The sequence below is a fragment of the Coregonus lavaretus genome (genome assembly GCF_964263955.1).
Source record: "Coregonus lavaretus genome assembly, chromosome: 24".
NCBI classification, from domain to species: Eukaryota; Metazoa; Chordata; class Actinopteri; order Salmoniformes; family Salmonidae; genus Coregonus; species Coregonus lavaretus.
Genome location: NC_140011.1, coordinates 19,392,573 through 19,416,827, shown reverse-complemented (window position 1 = coordinate 19,416,827; position 24,255 = coordinate 19,392,573). Strand labels below are relative to the sequence as shown.

Below are 24,255 nucleotides of genomic sequence, written 5' to 3'. Positions count from 1 at the left end.
GTGCTCTTCTAACTTTGTAAATGAAAGCTCCCATTTTAGAACTGTCTGGTTTTTTCGCCCTTAGGCGTGGTTGCTACGTTCTCATTCTGTCCCATCCCATCCAGTCCCATCCACCCTCCTGCATCCTCTCTCCCCACCTGGAAACCATCTTTCCCACCTCGCATAGCCCGGTGCTGCCTGCCAGCATTAATCTTCTTGAGATTCAAGGGGCTATCATCATTAAGTAACATTAGAGATGCAAAGCATTATTTAAATTCATGCACTTCAAGATTAATTTTGTCACTTTGCCCCAGAAGCATTAACCTGCAAGGCACTCCCACATCAAATGAAGGAGTGTGCCTACCTGGTTTCGGGGAAACGGTGGAGTTGGGAGTTTGGGCCAATTTCATCGTAAAACGTTTCCTTGGTGTTAAATACTGTGAACAAACTTAAAATGTAAAAGTTGATGGTTCGGATTACAGGATGCAAAGGTCATATTTTTCTATATTCTGTTCCAGTTTAAGGGTTGTTCAGATTCAAATAGATCTGTGGGCCATAATTGTTTTTATTTATTCATTTTATTTTTACACCTCTTTTTCTCCCCAATTTCATGATATCAAATTGGTAGTTACAGTCTTGTCCCATCGCTGCAACTCCCATACGGACTCGGGAGAGACGAAGGTCGAGAGCCATGCGTCCTCCGAAACATGACCCTGCCAAGACGCACTGTTCTTGACACACTGCTCGCTTAACCTTGGAAGCTAGCCGCACCAATGTGTCGTAGGAAACACCGTAAGGACCATACTTTTTTAATCGGTAGCTCAGAAAATGAGCTTTCCAAAAGTTTATATATTATAGAGATCAGTCCTTTCGGGAGCCCAGATAATTTATTTATAAGTCCCATCATTGGATGGTTCGGTAGTTGTCCATAGGCCAGCATAGCTGACCTAAGTTGCCTGGTAATGTGTATGTATCTTTCTAAACTTGGAATGTTCTCAAACCATTACTGTCCATGATATCGGTAGGGGTATGGATTCCAAATTTGGACCATTGGGGGGATGCAAAAGGCAGCCCTCTAGATCGCAAGGCATTATTGTGAAATATTGAAGTATGGGCATGCCATTTTGATTCCCAGTTACATAGGGTGAAATGCTAGAGCCTGGAAATACAATTTAAAGTTTGGTACAGATAGTCGTCCTACGTCTTTCCCTCGTTGTAAATGTGTTAATTTTATCCGGGATCGTTTACTTTGCCATATACATTTTGAAACTGTACTAGGAATTTTATCCCAATAGCCAGAAGGGGGAGCCATGGAACAATTGAACTACAGAAATGCAGCCGTTTCAATATATTCATTTTGACAATAGATATCCTGCTGGTTAAAGCAACTGGGATGGCAACTGAGTGGCGCAGTGGTCTAAGGCACTGCATCGCAGTGCTAACTGTGCCACTAGAGATCCTGGTTCGAATCCAGGCTCTGTCGCAGCCGGCCGCGACCGGGAGACTCATGGGCGGCGCACAATTGGCCCAGCGTCGTCCAGGGTAGGGGAGGGAATGGCCGGCAGGGGTGTAGCTCAGTTGATAGAGCATGGTGTTTGCAACACCAGGGTTGTGGGTTCAATTCCCACGGGGGGCCAGTATAAAAAAAACATGTATTCACTAACTGTAAGTTGCTCTGGATAAGAGCGTCTGCTAAATGACTAAAATGTAAATGTAAATATTATTCCATCTACTGAGGTCGAATTGATTTGAGCGTTCTGTTAAAGCTTCTGGCAATGGTTTTATCTATAGAAAGAAATATCTACTCTCAAATATTTCAAATGAGAAACAATTGGGATACCTTAAGTAGAGATGGAGTCCTCCATCAGGATCTTGAGGCAGTAGGGCTGATTTGGTTAGATTAATTGTTTAACTTGAGATTAAGCTTTGTTTGTGATCTTTAATGTGTTTGGGAGCAATTGAGATACATTGTCTAGATATAGTAAAATATTGCCTGCGTATAATGAGATGAAGTGATCAGTAGATTTTAGGGAAATGTGTGTTATTTCTGTCGATTGACGAATTGCCTGGGCCAGGGATTCCATGGATAATAAGAATAGCAAAGGTGAAATTGGATCGCCTTGCCTGCTGCTTCTAATGAATCTGAACGGAGCAGAGTAGATATAGCCTTTTATGACTATGGCTGAGGGATTGGCATATAGTATTCTAATCATATTAATAAAATTGGAGCCAATTCCCATATGTTCCAAGACAGACCAGACATATGACCATTCTAGTCTATCAAAATATTTGTCTGGATCGAGACATAATACAGCCCAAGGAGCTGTTGTTTTTGATGAAGCATCTAAGATGTGTAATAGTCAACGGAGGTTATCCGAGGGTAAACGCTTTTTAACAAAGTCGTTTTGGTCCGTGTGTACCAATTTGGGTATGTCTCGAGACGGGACATCAACATTTTGGAATACCGTTTAATATCTGTGACCGAACATTTCTTTTTGGTCTTAGGTTCCAGAATTTGAAATTGTGTTTCTTTATATTGGATAAACGTGCAGACTCCAAGCTTCAAAATGACATCTCATATGCTGTAGTTGGAAGAAACATGGGGAAGGAATGCTGCTTTAAAAGTTTATACAATTATAATCCCATTTAGGAGAAAAGGGCATTCAAACAGTTTGCTGCAATTTTCACACTTGCTCTACATTAATTCTTGGGAAACATATATGTAGAAAATAAATACTTTCACCAAATTGCTAAAAATTGATTCTTTGAACATTACTTCACCATGTTCCCCCATTAGGCAAACCATTAACAGTATTAATATAACCTTTCACATTGAACAGCTGCAGTGCTGCTCTTTGTTTACGCCCATTTAGCATCATTCACACCCTCTAAAGCCTTAGACCCACCCATCTCAATGAATTCACATTGGAACACGTGCTAAATCAGTGAGGTAGTGCTTAAAAAACAAAGAAATGATTTCAACATATAAAAAACGTTTAACTTCCAGTGCTGAAGTTAGTAGCCTACAATTAGGAAAAACTTAAAACATAAGAACACACAAACACATTATAACACTATCTAGACCTAGTCCTAGCTTATAAGATCCTTTGAGTGACTTTGGTTCAGGTCATGTTATGATATGAAAAAAGGAATCTAGCCTGAGAGCATATTTATGTCCTGTCCTTTGGAGCAGGACATGTAATGTCCATGGCCTTTTCATTGCAAAAGTCCTGATCTTCTCAAAAATATATATTTGCCAGGTTGTGTCCAGTCTGGGGGATGCTTTCACATATCTGGGAGGAAGGACGTCAAAACTGGTTCCATCTGAGTGAAGCTCCTTGGCCACAACAACACCAGGCTCCAGACAATTGAAGCTGTAAAGGAGGAAGGCAGACAAAAATAGACTACATTATTAAAACCTTGCATACCAGAAATAACATTCATTGACCCCCAAGTTCAAGCAATAAGCTCGAAATACAAAATACCTGAAGTGTTGCTTGTTCACCCTTGAAAAGGGGCGATAGTGAGAACACTATCGCCCCCTTACATTTTTTAAGAAAAGTAAAATTAGTGCTGTGTTCACATCTCTCCCAAATGAACCTTTGTGAACGGCTGTATTAATCATTTAGAGCAATAGTGGACCTAATTGATTCCAACATTTTAAATAGACCTAAGGAGGAATACCATCCCATCCAGGTGATTTTCCTTTATTCATGCTATCCAAAGCCCTTTTGAGTTTGAGAGAGTTTTAATTGTGATTTATTCAACCCAGATGCAAATGCAGTTGCATTATTTTTAATAAAACCTTTGGTGGTGTCCCATAGAATCCGGGGCTCTTCGACATAATTTTTATTGATCATTATGAATTTCAAATTGATCGCAAAATGTAGGGTTTTGTAGTAATGAAACGTTGAAACGCCATCTTGTGGCTCTTTTAGGAGATTCTGACATTTGAAGTTGTCAGTAGTAAGCGTGGTGGTCAGACAAGCTCATATGTCAAATTTCTATTTTCTTGGTTAAAGAAAATAGAGTTGTAGATAATAGTATGAAATCGATTTGTGAGGATGATTTATGCCTGTTTGAGTAGAAAGTGTACTCTTTTGCTTTAGGATTATGTGCTCGCTAGGCATCAATGAGGTTGTAATCAAAGAGTATATGCTGGAGAGCCTTGGTTGCCTGTGGATTGTAGATTTGTCCTGCATGTCCAAAATGACATTAATGTCTTTCCAAATAACCAGATGGAATCCAGTTAATTCTAACAGTATGCTGCTCAGAGAATCAAAAAACGTAGCATCATATAAATTTGGAGCGTACACATTAATAAAGGTAATTTTCTTTCCATTATGGATACATTTAAGGAAAATGATTCTGCCTTCTTGGTCTTCGCCTTTATCCAGGATGGTGATTTTGAGTTTCTTATGTATCATTATGATTACATCTTTAGTTTTGTTTGGGGCTGATGAAAAAGCAGCCAGTTTCTACAAATGGTTCTCTATTCTATGCGAGTCCTTTTGGAGTAGGGTTGTATCTTGGAGCATTGCTATATCAACATGGTTTCTTGCTAGGATATCAAGACAGCTGGAACATTTTATAGGAGAGTTTAGGCCTTTCAAATTCCAAGGAAGAATAGCAAGCATTACCATTAAAAAAATTATAATAATAAAAAAATATATATTTATTACGTAATTGTTATCTTTACTGTTAATAAGCCCATGGATGTAAAACAAAAAGAAGGACCCACAGGGAAACCCAACCAAAGGTCGTTCCCCACCCAGAAAAACCAGCTTAATTCATTATCCTCATTATTATTATTATTATTATTATTATTATTATTATTATTATTAGCAATATGGTCTAAATGACATTAAACATAATGTACGCCCAAGTGGCGCAGTGGTCTAAAGCTGTGCCACTAGAGATCCTGGTTAGAGTCCTGGCTCTGTCGCAGCCGGGCGCACAATTGGCCCAGCGTCGTCCAGGGTAGGGGAGGGTTTGGCCGGCAGGGATGTTCTTGTCCCATCGCGCACTAGCAACTCCTGTGGCGGGCCGGGCGCAGTGCACGCTGACTCGGTCACATTGGTGCGGCTGGCTTCCGGGTTAAGCAGGCACTGTGTCAAGAAGCAGTGCGGCTCGGTTGGGTTTTGTTTCGGAGGACGCACGACTCTCAACCTTCGCCTCTCCCGTGTCCATACGGGAGTTGCAGCGATGGGACAAGACTGTAACTACTAATTGGATACCACAAAATTGGGGAGAAAAAGGGGGTAAAATACAACAACAACAAAAAATATACATTATGTACGCTACATTTTAAATAAGCATGTGCTCTATACTATGTAAAAATAAATACAAAAAGAGGTTATGTGCAAGAAATGCAGTCTATAATATTCACAGTAATTAATCACAAGAATTAATCATGAGCTGTAGGCCAAGTCCTCCCTGGGAGGTAAATTCAGCAGTAGTGTAAACAGAAGGAGACAGCCATCAACAGGAAGACAAAAAATAATTGTGTGGTAGCCCATATGGGACTGGCCGTCTATCCTAAACAGTTTAGCCCATATGGATTCAATGCGCTGTAGCTCAACAAAGAAGCAACCCCAGTCTGTATGACACTTCAATATATTGTTCATTAGTTGGCGTGGAGTCATCATTGTCTAAATTAGTGGTCACCAACCGGTGGATCGAGATGGCATTTTGAATCTGAAGGTAGAACTCCACCTACCCGGCAGGCCCAGAGAGCAAATCAAGTGTACCTATAGGCCTACTGCTGGTCATTCAGATAGCTCAGGTCACTGTGTCTGCACAGTTTCCTCCAGCCATAGAAAAAAAGAAACCTTGAAAGCACAGCAAAGTTGATACTGTGATATTTCTAAACTTTTAAAACCATGACTATAGAGAGACAACGAATACAGCAAAGAAGCTGCTGTTTTTATGAGTATGTTAATGTTTGTTGTTATTCAGCACTGTCAACACTTTGTTCAACACTTTTTTATAAGCCATAAAATACGCGTTCTCCCTACTTCCCCTCACGATAAGCTTGCGTTATTATTTGCAGCTTGTGTCTTTTTTTATATATCAAGGAATATTTCACTTTCTCTGGTCATAGGAGTAACAACATGCATTGGTGCGTGAGTCTGAAATAATGCAGTGCAACTTGAGTTTTGCCATCAGCTGGAAGACTGTGTCCCCTTTTCTCAGCGGTGGGAGGGAGAGTGGAGGGACTGTGAGAGGCAGCCTCACGGCTGCTTCCTCCCTCCCCTCAGACTGACCATCAGATGCAGGCCCATCAGTCCAGTAAAAAAAAACTAATTATTATGCTGACTCAGTCGTGCGTCACAAGTAAAACAACAAATGATCTATTACCAGTGTGATCATATACAGTTGAAGTCGGAAGTTTACATACACTTAGGTTGGAGTCATTAAAACTTGTTTTTCAACCACTCCACAAATTTCTTGTTAACAAACTATAGTTTTGCAAGTTGGTTAGGACATCTACTTTGTGCATGACACAAGTAATTTTTCCAACAATTGTTTACAGACAGATTATTTCACTTATAGTTCACTGTATCACAATTCCAGTGGATCAGAAGTTTACATACACTAAGTTGACTGTGCCTTTAAACAGCTTTGAAAATTCCAGAAAATGATGTCATGGCTTTAGAAGCTTCTGATAGGCTAATTGACATCATTTGAGTCAATTGGAGGTGTACCTGTGGATGTATTTCAAGGCCTACCTTCAACCTCAGTGCTGAAGGTACCGCGTTCATCTGTACAAACAATAGTACGCAAGTATAAACACCATGGGACCACGCAGCCGTCATACAGCTCAGGAAGGAGACCCATTCTGTCTCCTAGAGATGAATGTACTTTGGTGCGAAAAGTGCAAATCAATCCCAGAACAACAGCAAAGGACCTTGTGAAGATGCTGGAGGAAACAGGTACAAAAGTATCTATATCCACAGTAAAACGAGTCCTATATCGACATAACCTGAAAGGCCGCTCAGCAAGGAAGAAGCTACTGCTCCAAAACCACCATAAAAAAGCCAGACTACGGTTTGCAACTGCACATGGGGACAAAGATCGTACTTTTTGAAGAAATGTCCGCTGGTCTGATGAAACAAAAATAGAACTGTTTGGCCATAATGACCATCGTTATGTTTTGAGGAAAAAAGGGGGCTTGCAAGCCGAAGAACACCATCCCAACCGTGAAGCACGGGGGTGGCAGCATCATGGTGTGGGGTGCTTTGCTGCAGGAGGGACTGGTGCACTTCACAAAATAGATGGCATCATGAGGAAGGAAAATTATGTGGATATATTGAAGCAACATCTCAAGACATCAGTCAGGAAGTTAAAGCTTGGTTGCAAATGGGTTGTCCAAATGGACAATGACCCCAAGCATACTTCCAAATTTGTGGCAAAATGGCTTAAGGACAACAAAGTCAAGGTATAAAAGTGGCCATCACAAAGCCCTGACTTCAATCCTATAGAAAATCTGTGGCCAGAACTGAAAAAGTGTGTGCGAGCAAGGAGGCCTACAAACCTGACTCAGTTACACCAGCTCTGTCAGGAGGAATGGGCCAAAATTCACCCAACTTATTGTGGGAAGCTTGTGGAAGGCTACCCGATAAGTTTGACCCAAGTTAAACAATTTAAAGACAATGCTACCGAATACTAATTGAGTGTATGTAAACTTCTGACCCATTGGGAATGTGATGAAAGAAATAAAAGCTGAAATAAATCATTCTCTCTACTATTATTCTGACATTTCACATTCTTAAAATAAAGTGATGATCCTAACTGACCAGAGACAGGGAATTTTTACTAGGATTAAATGTCAGGAATTGTGAAAAACTGAGTTTAAATGTATTTGGCTAAGGTGTATGTGAACTTCAGACTTCAACTGTATACAAACCATATACACACTCACTTACACACACTACATTGACACTCCCACACAAAACCCACACACATTCACATACACTACATACTCACACACACGTAACACACACACACACAGACACGTAGACCGCTGCTGCTGCTCTGTTCTTTATTTTACTCTTATCTATCCTGATGCCTAGTCACTTTACCCTGCCTTCATGTGCATATCTACCTCAAATACCTTGTGCCTCTACACGTTGATCTGGTACTTGTACTCCCTGTATATAGCTCCATTCTTGTGTATGTTATTTTATTCCTCTTGTGTTACTTTTTTATTTTTAAACTCTACATTGTTGCAAGGGCTCGTTAGCAAGCATTTCACGGTAAAGTCTACACCAGTTGTATTCGGCGCATGTGACAAATAAGATTTTATTTAATAATAACTAAGCCCAATTTTCAGCAATAATAATAGTGTTAATTTTACCCAATTGAGAGGGTTTCCTCATCATTGTCTTATGATGAGGGCAGCATCACAGCCATCGGCTAGGCTGTATTATTGTGCATGGATACCATACCATAATGTTGAGCCAGTCAAATTGGGGGGGGTGTAGCCCGGTTGAGCTGCGCTGGCGAAGTGTTGCATCCCTTCGCTTTCTCCTTTACTCAGCGGTTCATAGTCCATGAAAATCGTTTCAAAAAATGCTACATCCAGCTCTCTTTTTCTCTCCCTTGTTATGGTTGGGCCTTTGCGTGCAGTGAATAAACTTTTGAATTCCTCAACCCTTTTCTCTTGTTGCTGCTGCTGCTCCTCTCGCTCTATAAAATACAAATTCATGGACGACACAAATTAAATTAAACAGATGGATTCTGGGTCAGGCTTGAGCATGCTTCAGACTCGTGGTGTGAGCGAGCGAAATTGGAGCGGGACATAGGGCGACGCTCCGTCCTTTTAAAAATGCCGCTCTGCGCTCTGTTCAAAATCCGTCCGCTCACGCTCCACGCTCGCTCCCGCTCCACTCCGCTCATATGCTCTGGTAGGTATCCACTTTAGAAGTGAGCAGTGCAAGAGATTCATTTATCAGTTTTAATTGGAAGTTGAGGGTAGAGGTAGTTTCCTCATGAACATCCAGATTGTCATACTTTCATACCGACCTTGTGCCTTTCGGGAATATGTGGTAAAATTGGCACTGAACACAAGGGGCGCTATTTTCAAACCCCACTGAGCCTCTGTGGTCTAAAGGTTAGCAATGCTAACAAGTACATGTAAAATCCCATAATGGATGCTAGCTAAATACTAACAAGCGCATTGCAAACATTTTATACAGTCTCTGACATAAACTATTTGCAGGACAGACATCCCAGCTTACAAAGTTATACAAGTAACTCAAAAATGCTACACAGTTTGCTCCATGGACAAAGCAAATATTAGACCACAAGGCTCTTCATCCAGGAGGGGATTCTCTGCTGTTACCAAGAAAAGCTTGATTTTGCATGAAGCTAACCACTTAGCTAGATAACTAGCAACTAAGTTAGCAAACCAAATGCACATCTGCAGAGCATTTAGCAAATGTTAGACAGTTAACTTAATAGTGATAAGATATCTAGCTGGCAAACATTTCATTGTGAATTCCATACTGTAACTAGATCACTTGGCTGCACAACAGTGAGTGACTCGCAAGGCTCCGGTCTCTTGTCGTTGTGTGACTGGGGACTACCGGCAAGCTTCAAAAAGAAAAATAATGTGACAGATGAAATGAGAAACGCAATCTGCTTTATCTCCTAAAGTATTGTGCCCATAGGGCGGCGCACAATTGGCCCAGCGTCGTCCGGGTTTGGCCTGTGTAGGCCGTCATTGTAAATAAGAATTTGTTCTTAACTGACTTGCCTAGTTAAATAAAGGTTTAAACTCAAAAAGTAGCTACAAATATTCAAATGTATTAAAAAACTTAAAATAAATTGTTTCAACGGTATTGAAAAACCACCTGTGGCTATGCCCAAACCTAACACACACACACGTACGTACGTTCTGCAAATTAAAGCAATATCCATAGTTATATGACTAAGGTGCATAAAGATGGAGGAATTCAGATATGACGCCATTGTTTGAGATCTACCCACAGGGATTTTAAACTACCGTGGTTCAATGTGCCAATCTACTGTTTCATTTTTTCAAAATGCCGCCGTCTTAGAGCTAGAATTGGGATCAAGTTGACCAAAAATAGTAATGGAGAGCACTGTTTAATATGGCGTACATAGCAAATGAAGCATTTGTGTTAAGTACATGGGGGATGCCATCTTTATGCATGTCCGCCATTGGTTCAGAGTTCCCAATGATTACTGGAATATCAAGCATTTTGAGGCAATTAAAGCTACAATATGTAACTTTTTGGGCAACCCGACCAAATTCACATAGAAATATGAGTTATAGATATTTCATTCCTGTTGAAAGCAAGTCTAAGAAGCGGTAGATCTGTTCTATGTGTGCTATTTCTATGCTCCCTGTTCTGAAGTTTTGTTTCACTTTCGGTTTTGTAAACCAATTTCAAACAGCTGAATATACAATGTTTTTTGTTATGGAAAATATATTTCACAGCGGTTTAGATGGTACAATGATTATCTACACAATAATGTACTCCTGAGTGGCGCAGTGGTCTAAGGCACTGCATCGCTGTGCTAACTGTGCCACTAGAGATCCTGGTTCGAATTCAGGCTCTGTCGCAGCCGGCCGCGACCTGGAGACTCATGGGCGGCGCACAATTGGCCCAGAGTCGTCCAGGGTAGTGGAGGGAATGGCCGGCAGGGATGTAGCTCAGTTGATAGAGCATGGCGTTTGGAACGCCAGGGTTGTGGGTTCAATTCCCATGGGGGGCCAGTATAACAAAAAAAATATGTATTCACTAACTGTAAGTCGCTCTGGATAAGAGCGTCTGCTAAATGACTAAAATGTAAATGTAAATGTAATGTAAATGTACACAATGACTGCTTGTTTTGTCACAAACTGAAATTAGGCGAACTATTAGAATTTTAGCAACCGGGAAATGGTGGAGGGAGCTGCAGGGAGCTGTTTTTGGACTAGCTACAGTCAGCATTGCGAGCCACCTTGATCTTGCGTGTTTACATGAATGGTTCGCTGCAGGGATGCTGATATCTATGCAGCGAACCAAACATGCAAGCTTACGAGATCATGATGGCTTGCGAGGCTAAGCAACAGTAGGCTCCATGTGTCAAGGCTGCAGAGAGAGTGTTAGCAGAGAGAGAAACACATTTTAGATGGGAGCATTTTAAACAAACTTTCAGCCACTTTTATTGCACTTTTTTTTGTGGTTGTGCTTCGCTCCAGAATTGATAAGCAGATAGTAGGAGAGTTGATCATGTATTCTGTGTGTGTGTGAGCGAGCTTCACTTTTGTATTTTGTATTTATTATGGATCCCCATCTCCCCATCTTATTTTATTTTTATTTTTATGTTTTACCTTTATTTAACCAGGTAAGCCAGTTGAGAACAAGTTCTCATTTACAACTGCGACCTGGCCAAGATAAAGCAAAGCAGTGCGATAAAAACAACAACAACACAGAGTTACATATGGGGTAAACAAAACATACAGTCAATAACACAATAGAAAATCTATATACAGTGTGTGCAAATTTAGTAAGTAATGGAGGTAAGGCAATAAATAGGACAGTGCAAAATAATTACAATTTAGTATTAACACTGGAGTGATAGATGTGCAAAAGATGATGTGCAAATAGAGATACTGTGGTGCAAATTAGCAAAATAAATAACAATATGTGGATGAGGTAGTTGGGTGGGCTAATTTCAGATGGGCTGTGTACAGGTGCAGTGATCGGTAAGGTGCTCTGACAACTGATGCTTAAAGTTAGTGAGGGAGATAAGAGTATCCAGCTTCAGAGATTTTTGCAATTCCTTCCAGTCATTGGCAGCAGAGAACTGGAATGAATGGCGGCCAAAGGTGGTGTTGGCTTTAATTTTTATTTTTTTTATTTTTTCATACTGGCCCCCCGTGGGAAACGAACCCACATCCCTGCCGGCCAAACCCTCCCCTACCTTGGACGACGCTGGACCAATTGTGCACCGCTCATGGGTCTCCATGTTGCGGCCGGCTGCGACAGAGCCTGGACTCGAACCAGGATCTCTAGTGGCACAGCTAGCACTGCGCCACTCGGGAGTCCTATAGATGACCTGGAGCCAGTGGGTTTGGCGACAAATATGTAGTGAGGGCCAGCCAACTAGAGCGTACAGGTCACAATGGTGGGTAGTATATGGGGCTTTGCTGACAAAACGGATGGCACTGTGATAGACTACATCCAATTTGCTGAGTAGAGTGTTGGAGGCTATTTTGTAAATGACATCGCCGAAGTCAAGGATCGGTACGATAGTTAGTTTTATGAGGGCATGTTTGGCAGCATGAGTGAAGGAGGCTTTATTGCGAAATCTTAGCTACTGTTGTATCAATATGTTTTGACCATGACAGTTTACAATCCAGGGTTACGTCACCTCAACTTGCTCAGTCTCCACATTATTTATTACAAGATTTAATTGAGGTTTCAAATAAAATAAAATCAAATTGTATTGGCCACATGTGCCGAATACAACAGGTGCAGACATTACAGTGAAATGCTTACTTACAGCCATTAACCAACAGTGCATTTATTTTTAACAAAAAAGTAAAAATAAAACAACAACAAAAAAAGTGTTGAGGAAAAAAAAGAGCAGAAGTAAAATAAAATAACAGTAGGGAGGCTATATATACAGGGGGGTACCAGTGCAGAGTCAATGTGCGGGGGCACCGGCTAGTTGAGGTAGTTGAAGTAATATGTACATGTGGGTAGAGTTAAAGTGACTATGCATAAATAATTAACAGAGTAGCAGCAGCGTAAAAGGATGGGGTGGGGGGGCAGTGCAAATAGTCCGGGTAGCCATGATTAGCTGTTCAGGAGTCTTATGGCTTGGGGGTAGAAGCTGTTGAGAAGTCTTTTGGACCTAGACTTGGCACTCCGGTACCGCTTGCCGTGCGGTAGCAGAGAGAACAGTCTTTGACTAGGGTGGCTGGAGACTTTGACAATTTTGAGGGCCTTCCTCTGACACCGCCTGGTATATAGGTCCTGGATGGCAGGAAGCTTGGCCCCAGTGATGTACTGGGCCGTACGCACTACCCTCTGTAGTGCCTTGCAGTCGGAGGCCAAGCAGTTGCCATACCAGGCGGTGATGCAACCAGTCAGGATGCTCTCGATGGTGCAGCTGTAGACTTTTTTGAGGATCTGAGGACCCATGCCAAATCTTTTCAGTCTCCTGAGGGGGAATAGGCTTTGTCGTGCACTCTTCACGACTGTCTTGGTGTGTTTGGACCATGATAGTTCGTTGGTGATTTGGACACCAAGGAACTTGAAGCTCTCAACCTGTTCCACTACAGCCCCGTCGATGAGAATGGGGGCGGCAAACTTAATGATGGTGTTGGAGTCGTGCCTGGCCATGCAGTCATGGGTGAACAGGGAGTACAGGAGGGGACTGAGCACGCACCCCTGAGGGGCCCCCGTGTTGAGGATCAGTGTGGCAGATGTGTTGTTACCTACCCTTACCACCTGGGGGCGGCCCGTCAGGAAGTCCAGGATCCAGTTGCAGAGGGAGGTGTTTAGTCCCAGGATCCTTAGCTTAGTGATGAGCTTTGAGGGCACTATGGTGTTGAATGCTGAGCTGTAGTCAATGAATAGCATTCTCACATAGTTGTTCCTCTTGTCCAGGTGGGAAAGGGCAGTGTGGAGTGCCATAGAGATTGCATCTGTGGATCTGTTGGGGCGGTATGCAAATTGGAGTGGGTCTAGGGTTTCTGGGATAATGCTGTTGATGTGAGCCATGACCAGCCTTTCAAAGCACTTCATGGCTACAGACGTCAGTGCTACGGGTCGGTAGTCATTTAGGCAGGTTATCTTAGTGTCCTTGGGCACGGGGACTATGGTGGTCTGCTTGAAACATGTTGGTATTACAGACTCAGTCAGGGACATGTTGAAAATGTCAGTGAAGACACTTGCCAGTTGGTCAGCACATGCTCGGAGTACACGTCCTGGTAATCCGTCTGGCCCTGCGGCCTTGTGAATGTTGACCTGCTTAAAAGTCTTACTCACATCGGCTACGGAGAGCGTGATCACATAGTCATCCGGAACAGCTGGTGCTCTCATGCATGCTTCAGTGTTGCTTGCCTCGAAGCGAGCATAGAAGTGGTTTAGCTCGTCTGGTAGGCTTGTGTCACTGGGCAGCTCGCGGCTGTGCTTCCCTTTGTAGTCTGTAATAGTTTTCAAGCCCTGCCACATCCGACGAGCGTCAGAGCCAGTGTAGTACGATTCAATCTTAGTCCTGTATTGACTCTTTGCCTGTTTGATGGTTCGTCGGAGGGCATAGCGGGATTTCTTATAAGCGTCCGGGTTAGAGTCCCGCTCCTTGAAAGCGGCAGCTCTACCCTTTAGCTCAGTGCGGATGTTTCCTGTAATCCATGGCTTCTGGTTGGGGTATGTACGTACGGTCACTGTGGGGACGACATCCTCAATGCACTTATTGATGAAGCCAGTGACTGATGTGGTGTACTCCTTCCTCAATGCTATCTGAAGAATCCCGGAACATGTTCCAGTCTGTGCTAGCAAAACAGTCCTGTAGCTTAGCATCTGCGTCATCTGACTACTTTTTTATTAACCGAGTCACTGGTGCTTCCTGCTTTAGTTTTTGCTTATAAGCAGGAATCAGGAGGATAGAGTTATGGTCAGATTTGCCAAATGGAGGGTGAGGGAGAGCTTTGTATGCGTCTCTGTGTGTGGAGTAAAGGTGGTCTAGAGTTTTTTTTCCTCTGGTTGCACATTTAACATGCTGGTAGAAATTAGGTAGAACGGATTTAAGTTTCCCTGCATTAAAGTCCCCGGCCACTAGGAGCGCTGCATCTGGATGAGCGTTTTCCTGTTGATTTATGGCCTTATACAGCTCATTCAGTGCAATCTTAATGCCAGCATTGGTTTGTGGTGGTAAATAGACAGCTATGAAAAATATAGATGAAAACTCTCTTGGTAAATAGTGTGGTCTACAGCTTATCATAAGATACTCTACCTCAGGCGAGCAAAACCTCGAGACTTCCTTAGTATTTGATTTTGTGCACCAGCTGTTGTTTACAAATATACACAGACCGCCACCCCTTGTCTTACCGGAGTCAGACGTTCTATCCTGCCGATGTAGCGTATAGCCCGCTAGCTGTATGTTATCAATGTCGTCGTTCAGCCACGACTCGGTGAAACATAAGATATTACCGTTTTTTATGTCCCGTTGGTAGGATAACCGTAATCTTAGGTCATCCAATTTGTTCTCCAATGATTGAAGATTGGCTAATAGGTTTGATGGGAGCGGCAGTTTACTCGCTCGCCGTCGGATCCTTACAAGGCACCCAGACCTACGTCCACGATATCTCCGTCTCTTCCTCATGCGAATGACGGGGATTTTGGCCTTGTCGGGTGTCTGTATGATATCCTTCGCGGCCGCCTCGTTGAAGAAAAAATCTTCATCCAATACGAGGTGAGTAATCGCTGTCCTGATATCCAGAAGCTCTTTTTGGTTATAAGAGACGATGGCAGAAACATTATGTACAAAATAAATTACAAATAACGCGGAAAAACACACATAATAGTACAATTGGTTAGAGGGCTGTAAAACAGCAGCCATCTTCTCCGGCGCTGTTAATCAATAGTTAATAGTTAATGATTTGATGGAGACTTTAAAGCTATGGCGAACCTAAAGCATTTCAAAACACTCCTCTGGTGGGCAGATACAGTGGGGAGAACAAGTATTTGATACACAGACGATTTTGCAGGTTTTCCTACTTACAAAGCATGTAGAGGTCTGTAATTTTTATCATAGGTACACTTCAACTGTGAGAGACGGAATCTAAAACAAAAATCCAGAAAATCACATTGTATGATTTTTAAGTAATTCATTTGCATTTTATTGCATGACATAAGTATTTGATACATCAGAAAAGCAGAACTTAATATTTGGTACAGAAACCTTTGTTTGCAATTACAGAGATCATACGTTTCCTGTAGGTCTTGACCAGGTTTGCACACACTGCAGCAGGGATTTTGGCCCACTCCTCCATACAGACCTTCTCCAGATCCTTCAGGTTTCGGGGCTGTCGCGGGCAATACGGACTTTCAGCTCCCTCCAAAGATTTTCTATTGGGTTCAGGTCTGGAGACTGGCTAGGCCACTCCAGGACCTTGAGATGCTTCTTACGGAGCCACTCCTTAGTTGCCCTGGCTGTGTGTTTCGGGTCGTTGTCATGCTGGAAGACCCAGCCACGGCCCATCGTCAATGCTCTTACTGAGGGAAGGAGGTTGTTGGCCAAGATCTTGCGATACATGGCCCCATCCATCCTCCCCTCAATACGGTGCAGTCGTCCTGTCCCCTTTGCAGAAAAGCATCCCCAAAGAATGATGTTTCCACCTCCATGCTTCACGGTTGGGATGGTGTTCTTGGGGTTGTACTCATCCTTCTTCTTCCTCCAAACACGGCGTGTGGAGTTTAGACCAAAAAGCTGTATTTTTGTCTCATCAGACCACATGACCTTCTCCCATTCCTCCTCTGGATCATCCAGATGGTCATTGGCAAACTTCAGACGGGCCTGGACATGCGCTGGCTTGAGCAGGGGGACCTTGCGTGCGCTGCAGGATTTTAATCCATGACGGCGTAGTTTGTTACTAATGGTTTTCTTTGAGACTGTGGTCCCAGCTCTCTTCAGGTCATTGACCAGGTCCTGCTGTGTAGTTCTGAGCTGATCTCTCACCTTCCTCATGATCATTGATGCCCCACGAGGTGAGATCTTGCATGGAGCCCCAGACCGAGGGTGATTGACCGTCATCTTGAACTTCTTCAATTTTCTAATAATTGCGCCAACAGTTGTTGCCTTCTCACCAAGCTGCTTGCCTATTGTCCTGTAGACCATCCCAGCCTTGTGCAGGTCTACAATTTTATCCCTGATGTCCTTACACAGCTCTCTGGTCTTGGCCATTGTGGAGCGGTTGGAGTCTGTTTGATTGAGTGTGTGGACAGGTGTATTTTATACAGGTAACGAGTTCAAACAGGTGCAGTTAATACAGATAATGAGTGGAGAACAGGAGGGCTTCTTAAAGAAAAACTAACAGGTCTGTGAGAGCCGGAATTCTTACTGGTTGGTAGGTGATCAAATACTTATGTCATGTAATAAAATGCAAATGAATTACTTAAAAATCATACAATGTGATTTTCTGGATTTTTGTTTTAGATTCCGTCTCTCACAGTTGAAGTGTACATATGATAGAAATTACAGACCTCTACATGCTTTGTAAGTAGGAAAACCTGCAAAATCGGCAGTGTATCAAATACTTGTTCTCCCCACTGTATATGCTGCTTCTGTAGCAACGGGACACACACACACATACCTACCATACATCACACTCCAACACACACCCTCCTTCACACACACACCTTTTTTCATGATGCACCATGAATGATGTGTGCAGTTTAGTGCATTTTCAGGCTACTCATGCTGTGTCAACCCTGAGTCTTGGCTTTTGGTTGTAGCAGTCCCTCCCCTCTCCACCAGCTGCTGGGGCTGCAGGCCTGACTTTGGTGCCTCCTTTCTGGGTTGCTGGATGTCCACTCGCTGTCTCTGGCAGTGGTGCCCCACCCCAGGGCCAACCACATTGCATGGCTGCCTCTGTCCCTGCCTGTCCCTCCACACCCTCCACCAGCTCCAGCCTCCATCAAAGGGCCCACAGTGACAGACTGGTGGGGAGTGCAGCAGCGGGTAGCTGACTCCATCAATATTCAATTTTTTGCTTTTCAAATTCTAAGGCATTTTTAGACAGTTCCAGTAGAAAGAATACAGACTCTATCCTGCTCTTTCCTCTCTCCACTGTACTCCACTCCTGTCCTCTTCTGCATCCTTTCATACTGTAAAGTCTAAGATCCACAGCAGTGAGAACCATGCCAACTCTTTCCCTCCCTACTCTTCCCCTTCCCTCCCTCTCTCTCCTCCAGTGACGGAGGTCGATTCATCACCTTCCTTAAGCCGTCCGCCCGCCCACCTGACTTTAAAGCTCGGTTAGCTGCCTGGCAGAAGCCATTGTTCTTGATTTCTGCCTTTGTCTATGTGACTCCACTCTGCCGGTACCTGAGAGAGCCTTTGAAGGGCCGAGACGAGGGAAATCACCTCCGCGTCCTTGAACAGAAGTGGTTCGGTTAATTTTCCCTCGCTTCCTCTCTTTTGTTGAGTGTCCCTAAGATGAGGTAGCAGCAGCTCTGATGACATGATTAGGGTAAATAATCACACTGTAACAGGTGGCCTGAATCAGCTCATTTGGCATTATTAGTTTAAGAGCATGGGAGGAATAACAAATTAACTTTTTTCCCCCCCGTTTTGAATTTTCATCTATTTCAACACTACCAATAGTGTTTTGGGTTTTGTCTCTTTGAGCGGGAATCCCACTCCTGATGTCTTGTGTTTGGAATATGGTGGTGAGATTTTTGTGATGAAATATGGTCTACAGCCTTAGCCTGACATATTTGTATGGAAGTTGCCCTCCCTTAAACGTTTCACTCCTTCTCCTAACATATTTCTGAAGCCTTTTAGAAGGCGTGTTTCCGAACTCGCTTCCATTGCCCCCGGCTTGTTTTTAGTGGCTTTCCACTCAGGACGTTGTAAAGTGCTTTGCGTCACTTGTTAAAAGCACTGATCGATTACAACTAAATGTATCGACAATTTCCTCTAAAACCATCTCAAATGCTTCCTATGAGGTTTTTCTCAGCCTCTCCGGCAGCTTGCTGCACTACTTTATCCTGCTCTATCAGCAGCATGTTGGGATGAGGATCAAAGAGCACTTTCAGTAGCTGAATTGCTAGAGTTATTTTTTCAGTTATCTATCCATGACAGGTTGCTTTTCACCGCTAAGCAATGGACTGATATGGGCAATGGCGATCTTCAACTGATATGAATTGATAAACGGCTACCTTTTGCCGGCTGTGCTGTTCACTAGCAGACAAGGCAATCTGCACACTGGGAAAGATATAACGTAACGTCACATGCCGAAATATAATAAAGTAGCCTAGCAAGAGATAAAGGCTGCATACCATGGTTAATCTCCGCAGCGCTCTAACCCACTGACGACCGTGTGTACCTAGGGTCTGGGTAGAGTGTGAGTGTTAGAGGCCCGTGAGTCTCTGTATGTGTGTTTGCACTGTGGCCTACATGTGCGTGTGAGCCCAGAGCTGGAGGTTAAGCTTCATACACCACCACTGACACTTATCATGCAACTCTTTCCATGTGTTAGTAAACCCTGAAGGTACTTTTGACTAGGTGGAATACAGCTATGACTGGAAGTTACTTCTTCTTAGCAGGTTAGGAGAATTAGGTTAAGGTTAGGAAAAGGGTTATGGTTAGCTAAAATGCTCTCCTTACCCGCTACGAAAAGCTACTTCCGGTCTTAGCTGAACTCTATCTAGTCACAATCCCCTGAAGGCACCCACTCTAGTCCATCATCTCTTTTCTCGCCTTCCACCCATCCATACAGTGCAGTACACACAAACATGCCATGTCATGCGTGTTATGCCCTCATGCATAAGCCATTTGATGGTAAATTATCCCATGTTTCCCGTTTCTATATTGATGAGCCTCATCAGCATGTCGTTGTGCGTTTGCATGTACTTGAGAGATGGAGAAGGCAGTATAAAGAGGAAAACGATGATGCCATGGCAGTATCATTAACAGGATGTTACACACAGATAGAGAGAATATATAACGTATGAAATCATACCTCAGAGGAAGTTTACATACACCTTAGCCAAATACATTTAAACTCACTTTTTCATAATTGCTGACATTTAATCCTAGTAAAAATTCCCTGTCTCTGGTCAGTTAGGATCATCACTTTATTTTAAGAATGTGAAATGTCAGAATAATAGTAGAGAGAACGATTTATTTCAGCTTTTATTTTTTTCATCACATTCCCAGCGGGTCAGAGGTTTACATACACTCAATTAGTATTTGGTAGCATTGCCTTTAAATTGTTTAACTTGGGTCAAATGTTTCGGGTCACCTTCCACAAGCTTCCCACAATAAGTTGGGTGAATTTTGGCCCATTCCTCCTGACAGAGCTGGTGTAACTGAGTCAGGTTTGTAGGCCTCCTTGCTCGCACACGCTTTTTCAGTTCTGCCCACAAATTTTCTATAGGATTGAGGTCAGGGCTTTGTGATGGCCACTCCAATACCTTGACTTTGTTGTCCTTAAGCCATTTCGCCACAACTTTGGAAGTATGCTTGCGGTCATTGTCCATTTGGAAGACCCATTTGCGACCAAGCTTTAACTTCCTGACTGATGTCTTGAGATGTTGCTCCAATATATCCACATAATTTTCCTTCCTCATGATGCCATCTATTTTGTGAAGTGCACCTGTCCCTCCTGCAGCAAAGCACCCCCACAGCATAATGCTGTCACCCCCGTGCTTCACGGTTGGGATGGTGTTCTTCGGCTTACAAGCGTTCCCCTTTTTCCTCCAAACATAAAGATGGTCATTATGGCCAAACAGTTCAATTTTTGTTTCATCAAACCAGAGGACATTTCTCCAAAAAGTACGATCTTTGTCCCCATGTGCAGTTGCAAACCGTAGTCTGGCTTTTTTATGGCGGTTTTGGAGCAGTGGCTTCTTCCTTGCTGAGCGGCCTTTCAGGTTATGTCGATATAGGACTCGTTTTACTGTGGAATTGTTACTTTGTACCTCTTTCCTCCAGCATCTTCACAAGGTCCTTTGCTGTTGTTCTGGGATTGATTTGCACTTTTCGCATCAAAGTACGTTCATATCTAGGAGACAGAACGCGTCTCCTTCCTGAGCGGTATGACGGCTGCGTGGTCCCATGGTGTTTATACTTGCGTACTATTGTTTGTACAGATGAACGTGGTACCTTCAGGCGTTTGGAAATTGCTCCCAAGGATGAACCAGACTTGTGGAGGTCTACAACTTTTTTCTGAGGTCTTGGCTGATTTCTTTTAATTTCCCCATGATGTCAAGCAAAGAGGCACTGAGTTTGAAGGTAGGCCTTGAAATACATCCACAGGTACACATCCAATTGACTCAAATGATGTCAATTAGCCTATCAGAAGCTTCTAAAGCCATGACATCATTTTCTGTAATTTTCTAAGCTGTTTAAAGGCACAGTTAACTTTGCGTATGTGAACTTCTGACCCACTGGAATTTTGATACAGTGAATTATAAGTGAAATAATCTGTCTGTAAACAATTACTTGTGTCATGCAAAAAGTAGATGTCCTAAACGACTTGCCAAAACTATACTTTGTTAAAAAGACATTTGTGGAGTGGTTGAAAAACTAGTTTTAATGACTCCAGTATATGTAAACTTCTGACTTCAACTGTATAGCAGAAGGCTTATTCGAAATGACGGCATCCATGCGTGTAGAGATGATAGTCATGTGTTTACCAACAAAGTCAGATGAGAAATGAAACGTATTGATGCTTAAAACTAAATTGTACTGTATTAAATATAAACATCTCTGTTTCGGTTCATACGCATAAGGGAAAACATTTATTGAAAGTGAGGCACAGTTTCTTTGAATCCACACACTGTTGGTAGAAGTAGAGCATATATTAAAACATCCCTATTGTAAGAAAAATAATATCTTATATTTCTATTTCTGCCCAGGACCCACATTTCATCCTCTTTCTCCCCTATCAAAGAGGCTCATCTTCAGGGAGGCAGTTTCCTTAGCCAGGCTAATGGTCCCCTGAGCTCTCATTCCACAGAGGGCCACGGCTGAATAGCTCTCTGCCACACTTCCTTAATAGAACTGTAAAATATTGAAAAATGTCCATTAGTGACAACTTTTGCTCTCCTCTACCTATCTACCTTATTTATCTCTCTCCCTCCTCCCTCTCTCTCTCTCTCCCTTCACCACCTCACTCACTCACACATACACACACTTCTATCACTCTCTTCCCTTATTCTCTCCTCAGTCTGCCTTTCTCTCTCTCCCTGAGAAACCTAGGTAGTAGAGGCCTAAACAGTCAGCTGCATAGGCAGCCTTGTCAGACCTGTTGCCCACCAATCATGACATCATACATAAAATATGAAGTGGGATTATGAGTTTATCCTCATGTAGGGAGAAGCGAGAGGAAACGGCCCACATATTGTTTTCTTGTTTTTCTCTCTAACGGCTAGCCTGATGTCCAGACTCTTCCTATCATATACCTACTAGCGAGCTAGTGATGACTATTCGCTAACATACAACATGGTCTCTGATCTGGTGCTCAGGCTAGTCCCTTTCCTCCTCTGTCTCTACTGAGCTGGTATGGTCCAGACTTAGGGACTGTATTCAGAAAAGGAGACATGAGGCATGTGTTCTCCCCACACTTAATGGGCCTTGTGGAAGTGGCTGTCCCCTGGTCCCTCCACCACTGCTATGATTAAAACCCTCCATCAGTGTCCTATGGTGAACGGTGCACAGAGCGGACAGAGCATTCCAATGAGGGCCATGACGACAGAAGGAGAGAGGCTGAGGAGTGGTCGGCCCTCTGTTGTGTGAAATGGCTTTCCCTTACCATTCAGCCTGCAACCAACCCTCACTGTGCCTCACTTGGATCTATTTTTGATGGTTAACTTTTAAACCCAATCCCAAACAAAGCTTTGAAAATAGCATGGTGACATCACTTAGCCTAAGCACAAAATACTTTTCTATTAAATAAAAAAAGTACGGCCTTTCTAAGTTCCAAATCATTTTCACTTCACTAATTGATGAGCTTTAAATAGCCTAGGTATTGTGTCTGGTGTGTTCTAATTTCTCGTTCTCAGAACAACCCCAAGCACTTTGTTCTTAAAATAACTGTATTCTCTCCTCTCTGTCTGTCTCTTTGTCTCTGTGTGTGTGTAGCGTGACTCTTCTTCAGATGGCCAGGGCTCAGCGGAGGGGGAGGCAGATGGTGTCGGCGTAGGTAACTGTCCCTCTGACAAACAGCTGAAGGAGGGCAAGCCAATTAAAGGTAAGGCCTGATGAAGACACAGCATTTAGAGGCTGACCTTGACACAGTCCTAGGTATCACCGCCTGCCCACTTTGATAATTAAACTGTCTGAGGATGCTCCTCCTGTTGTTTCTTTAGTTGTTTCTTCCTGCTTAATTGTTTGTTTGGTGAGTGGGAATGCTGAGGCCCTTCTTGATGAGTAGACAGTGGAGGTGGTTGGGGTGGTACGCTTATGTTTTGCGGAGTGCATATGTGTATGTGTGGTTTCATTTGGAACTGTCAGCCAGAAAATGGACTTCATGATTAGGTGGCTGCAAGCTGCTCAAAAGCGGGCTGACTGAGGCTCATGTCTTTGGCCCATGGTAATGACGGTTAACCCCCAGGTCAGTGATACTCTGTCTGCCTGCCTGGGGAAGGTTAATGGTTTATCGTAAAATGAGTGACTGCCACTGGCACATTGTCATCTTAAACGATCTCAAGCTTTAACCAAACACCCCTTCCTCTCTCTCCCACCTCCACCTTTCTTCCCAGCGCCCTTTGCGCCGATCTGCTTCGCCATCAAGGCCAAAGAGAACGACATGCTGCCGCTGGAGAAAAACCGTGTACGGCTGGACGACGACTCAGATGATGACCCGGACAAGTTGCTGGGGGAGGAGTGTCTGGAGGCCCTGCTGGAGGGGGCGGAGATTGTGGTCAGAGAGGTCCCTGTGACCCCCGAGGAGAAGAGACCCACTCTCACCCTGGAGGAGCTGGAGGCTAAACAAGGTAGCTAGCTACTGCTGCTCTCACTGGCTGCACTTCATATATTAAAGAACGTCGTATTTTACTTTACCTTAAAGCGTTTTTGGAATGCCCCTAAATGGCCATGTGGCTCAGTTGGAATGCCACTTGCAACGTCAGGGTCTTGGTTTCAATTCCCACTGGGGCCACCATACCAGAAAATGTATAAAACCACTACTGGAAATCACTTTGTATACAAATGTCTGTTAATCATATAATTGAAAAGTTCATTGACACTCCCAAAATATATAGGCCCTTGTCAATTCTTGGTAAATATCTCCTCAGTCAGTGTGAATGACCTGTACTAGTCTGTCTGTCTGCTGTGTTGCCATCTCTCAGTAGGAAATACATCCAGTAATTTTTTAAGGACAGTGGAAGTTACTAAAAATGCTTCTTTCTTGTTAAAACGAACACGTTTCAGCCCGAAGGCTACTGCATTTTTATCATCTCTCACTGTCCTCCGAGAGTTGCAGAATTTCCTCTTCACTTCAGCTTGCTCCTCTATTCATGCGCCTGACAGACAGCATCTTAAATGACATAGAGATGGCCCTGTCCAGGTCAGACTGGA

General features: G+C 43.2%; 1 protein-coding gene across 1 annotated transcript in view; it reads left to right on the top strand.

The window, feature by feature from the left end:
• LOC311100004 (splicing factor, suppressor of white-apricot homolog) overlaps window positions 1–24,255 on the top strand; it is a 134,662-nt gene that overhangs the window by 68,294 nt on the left and 42,113 nt on the right. The window contains exons 11-12 of the mRNA XM_084140734.1: window positions 22,819–22,927; window positions 23,439–23,672. Of these exons, the coding sequence (XP_083996860.1) occupies window positions 22,819–22,927; window positions 23,439–23,672 (343 nt within the window). The remainder of the gene's footprint in view (window positions 1–22,818; window positions 22,928–23,438; window positions 23,673–24,255) is intronic.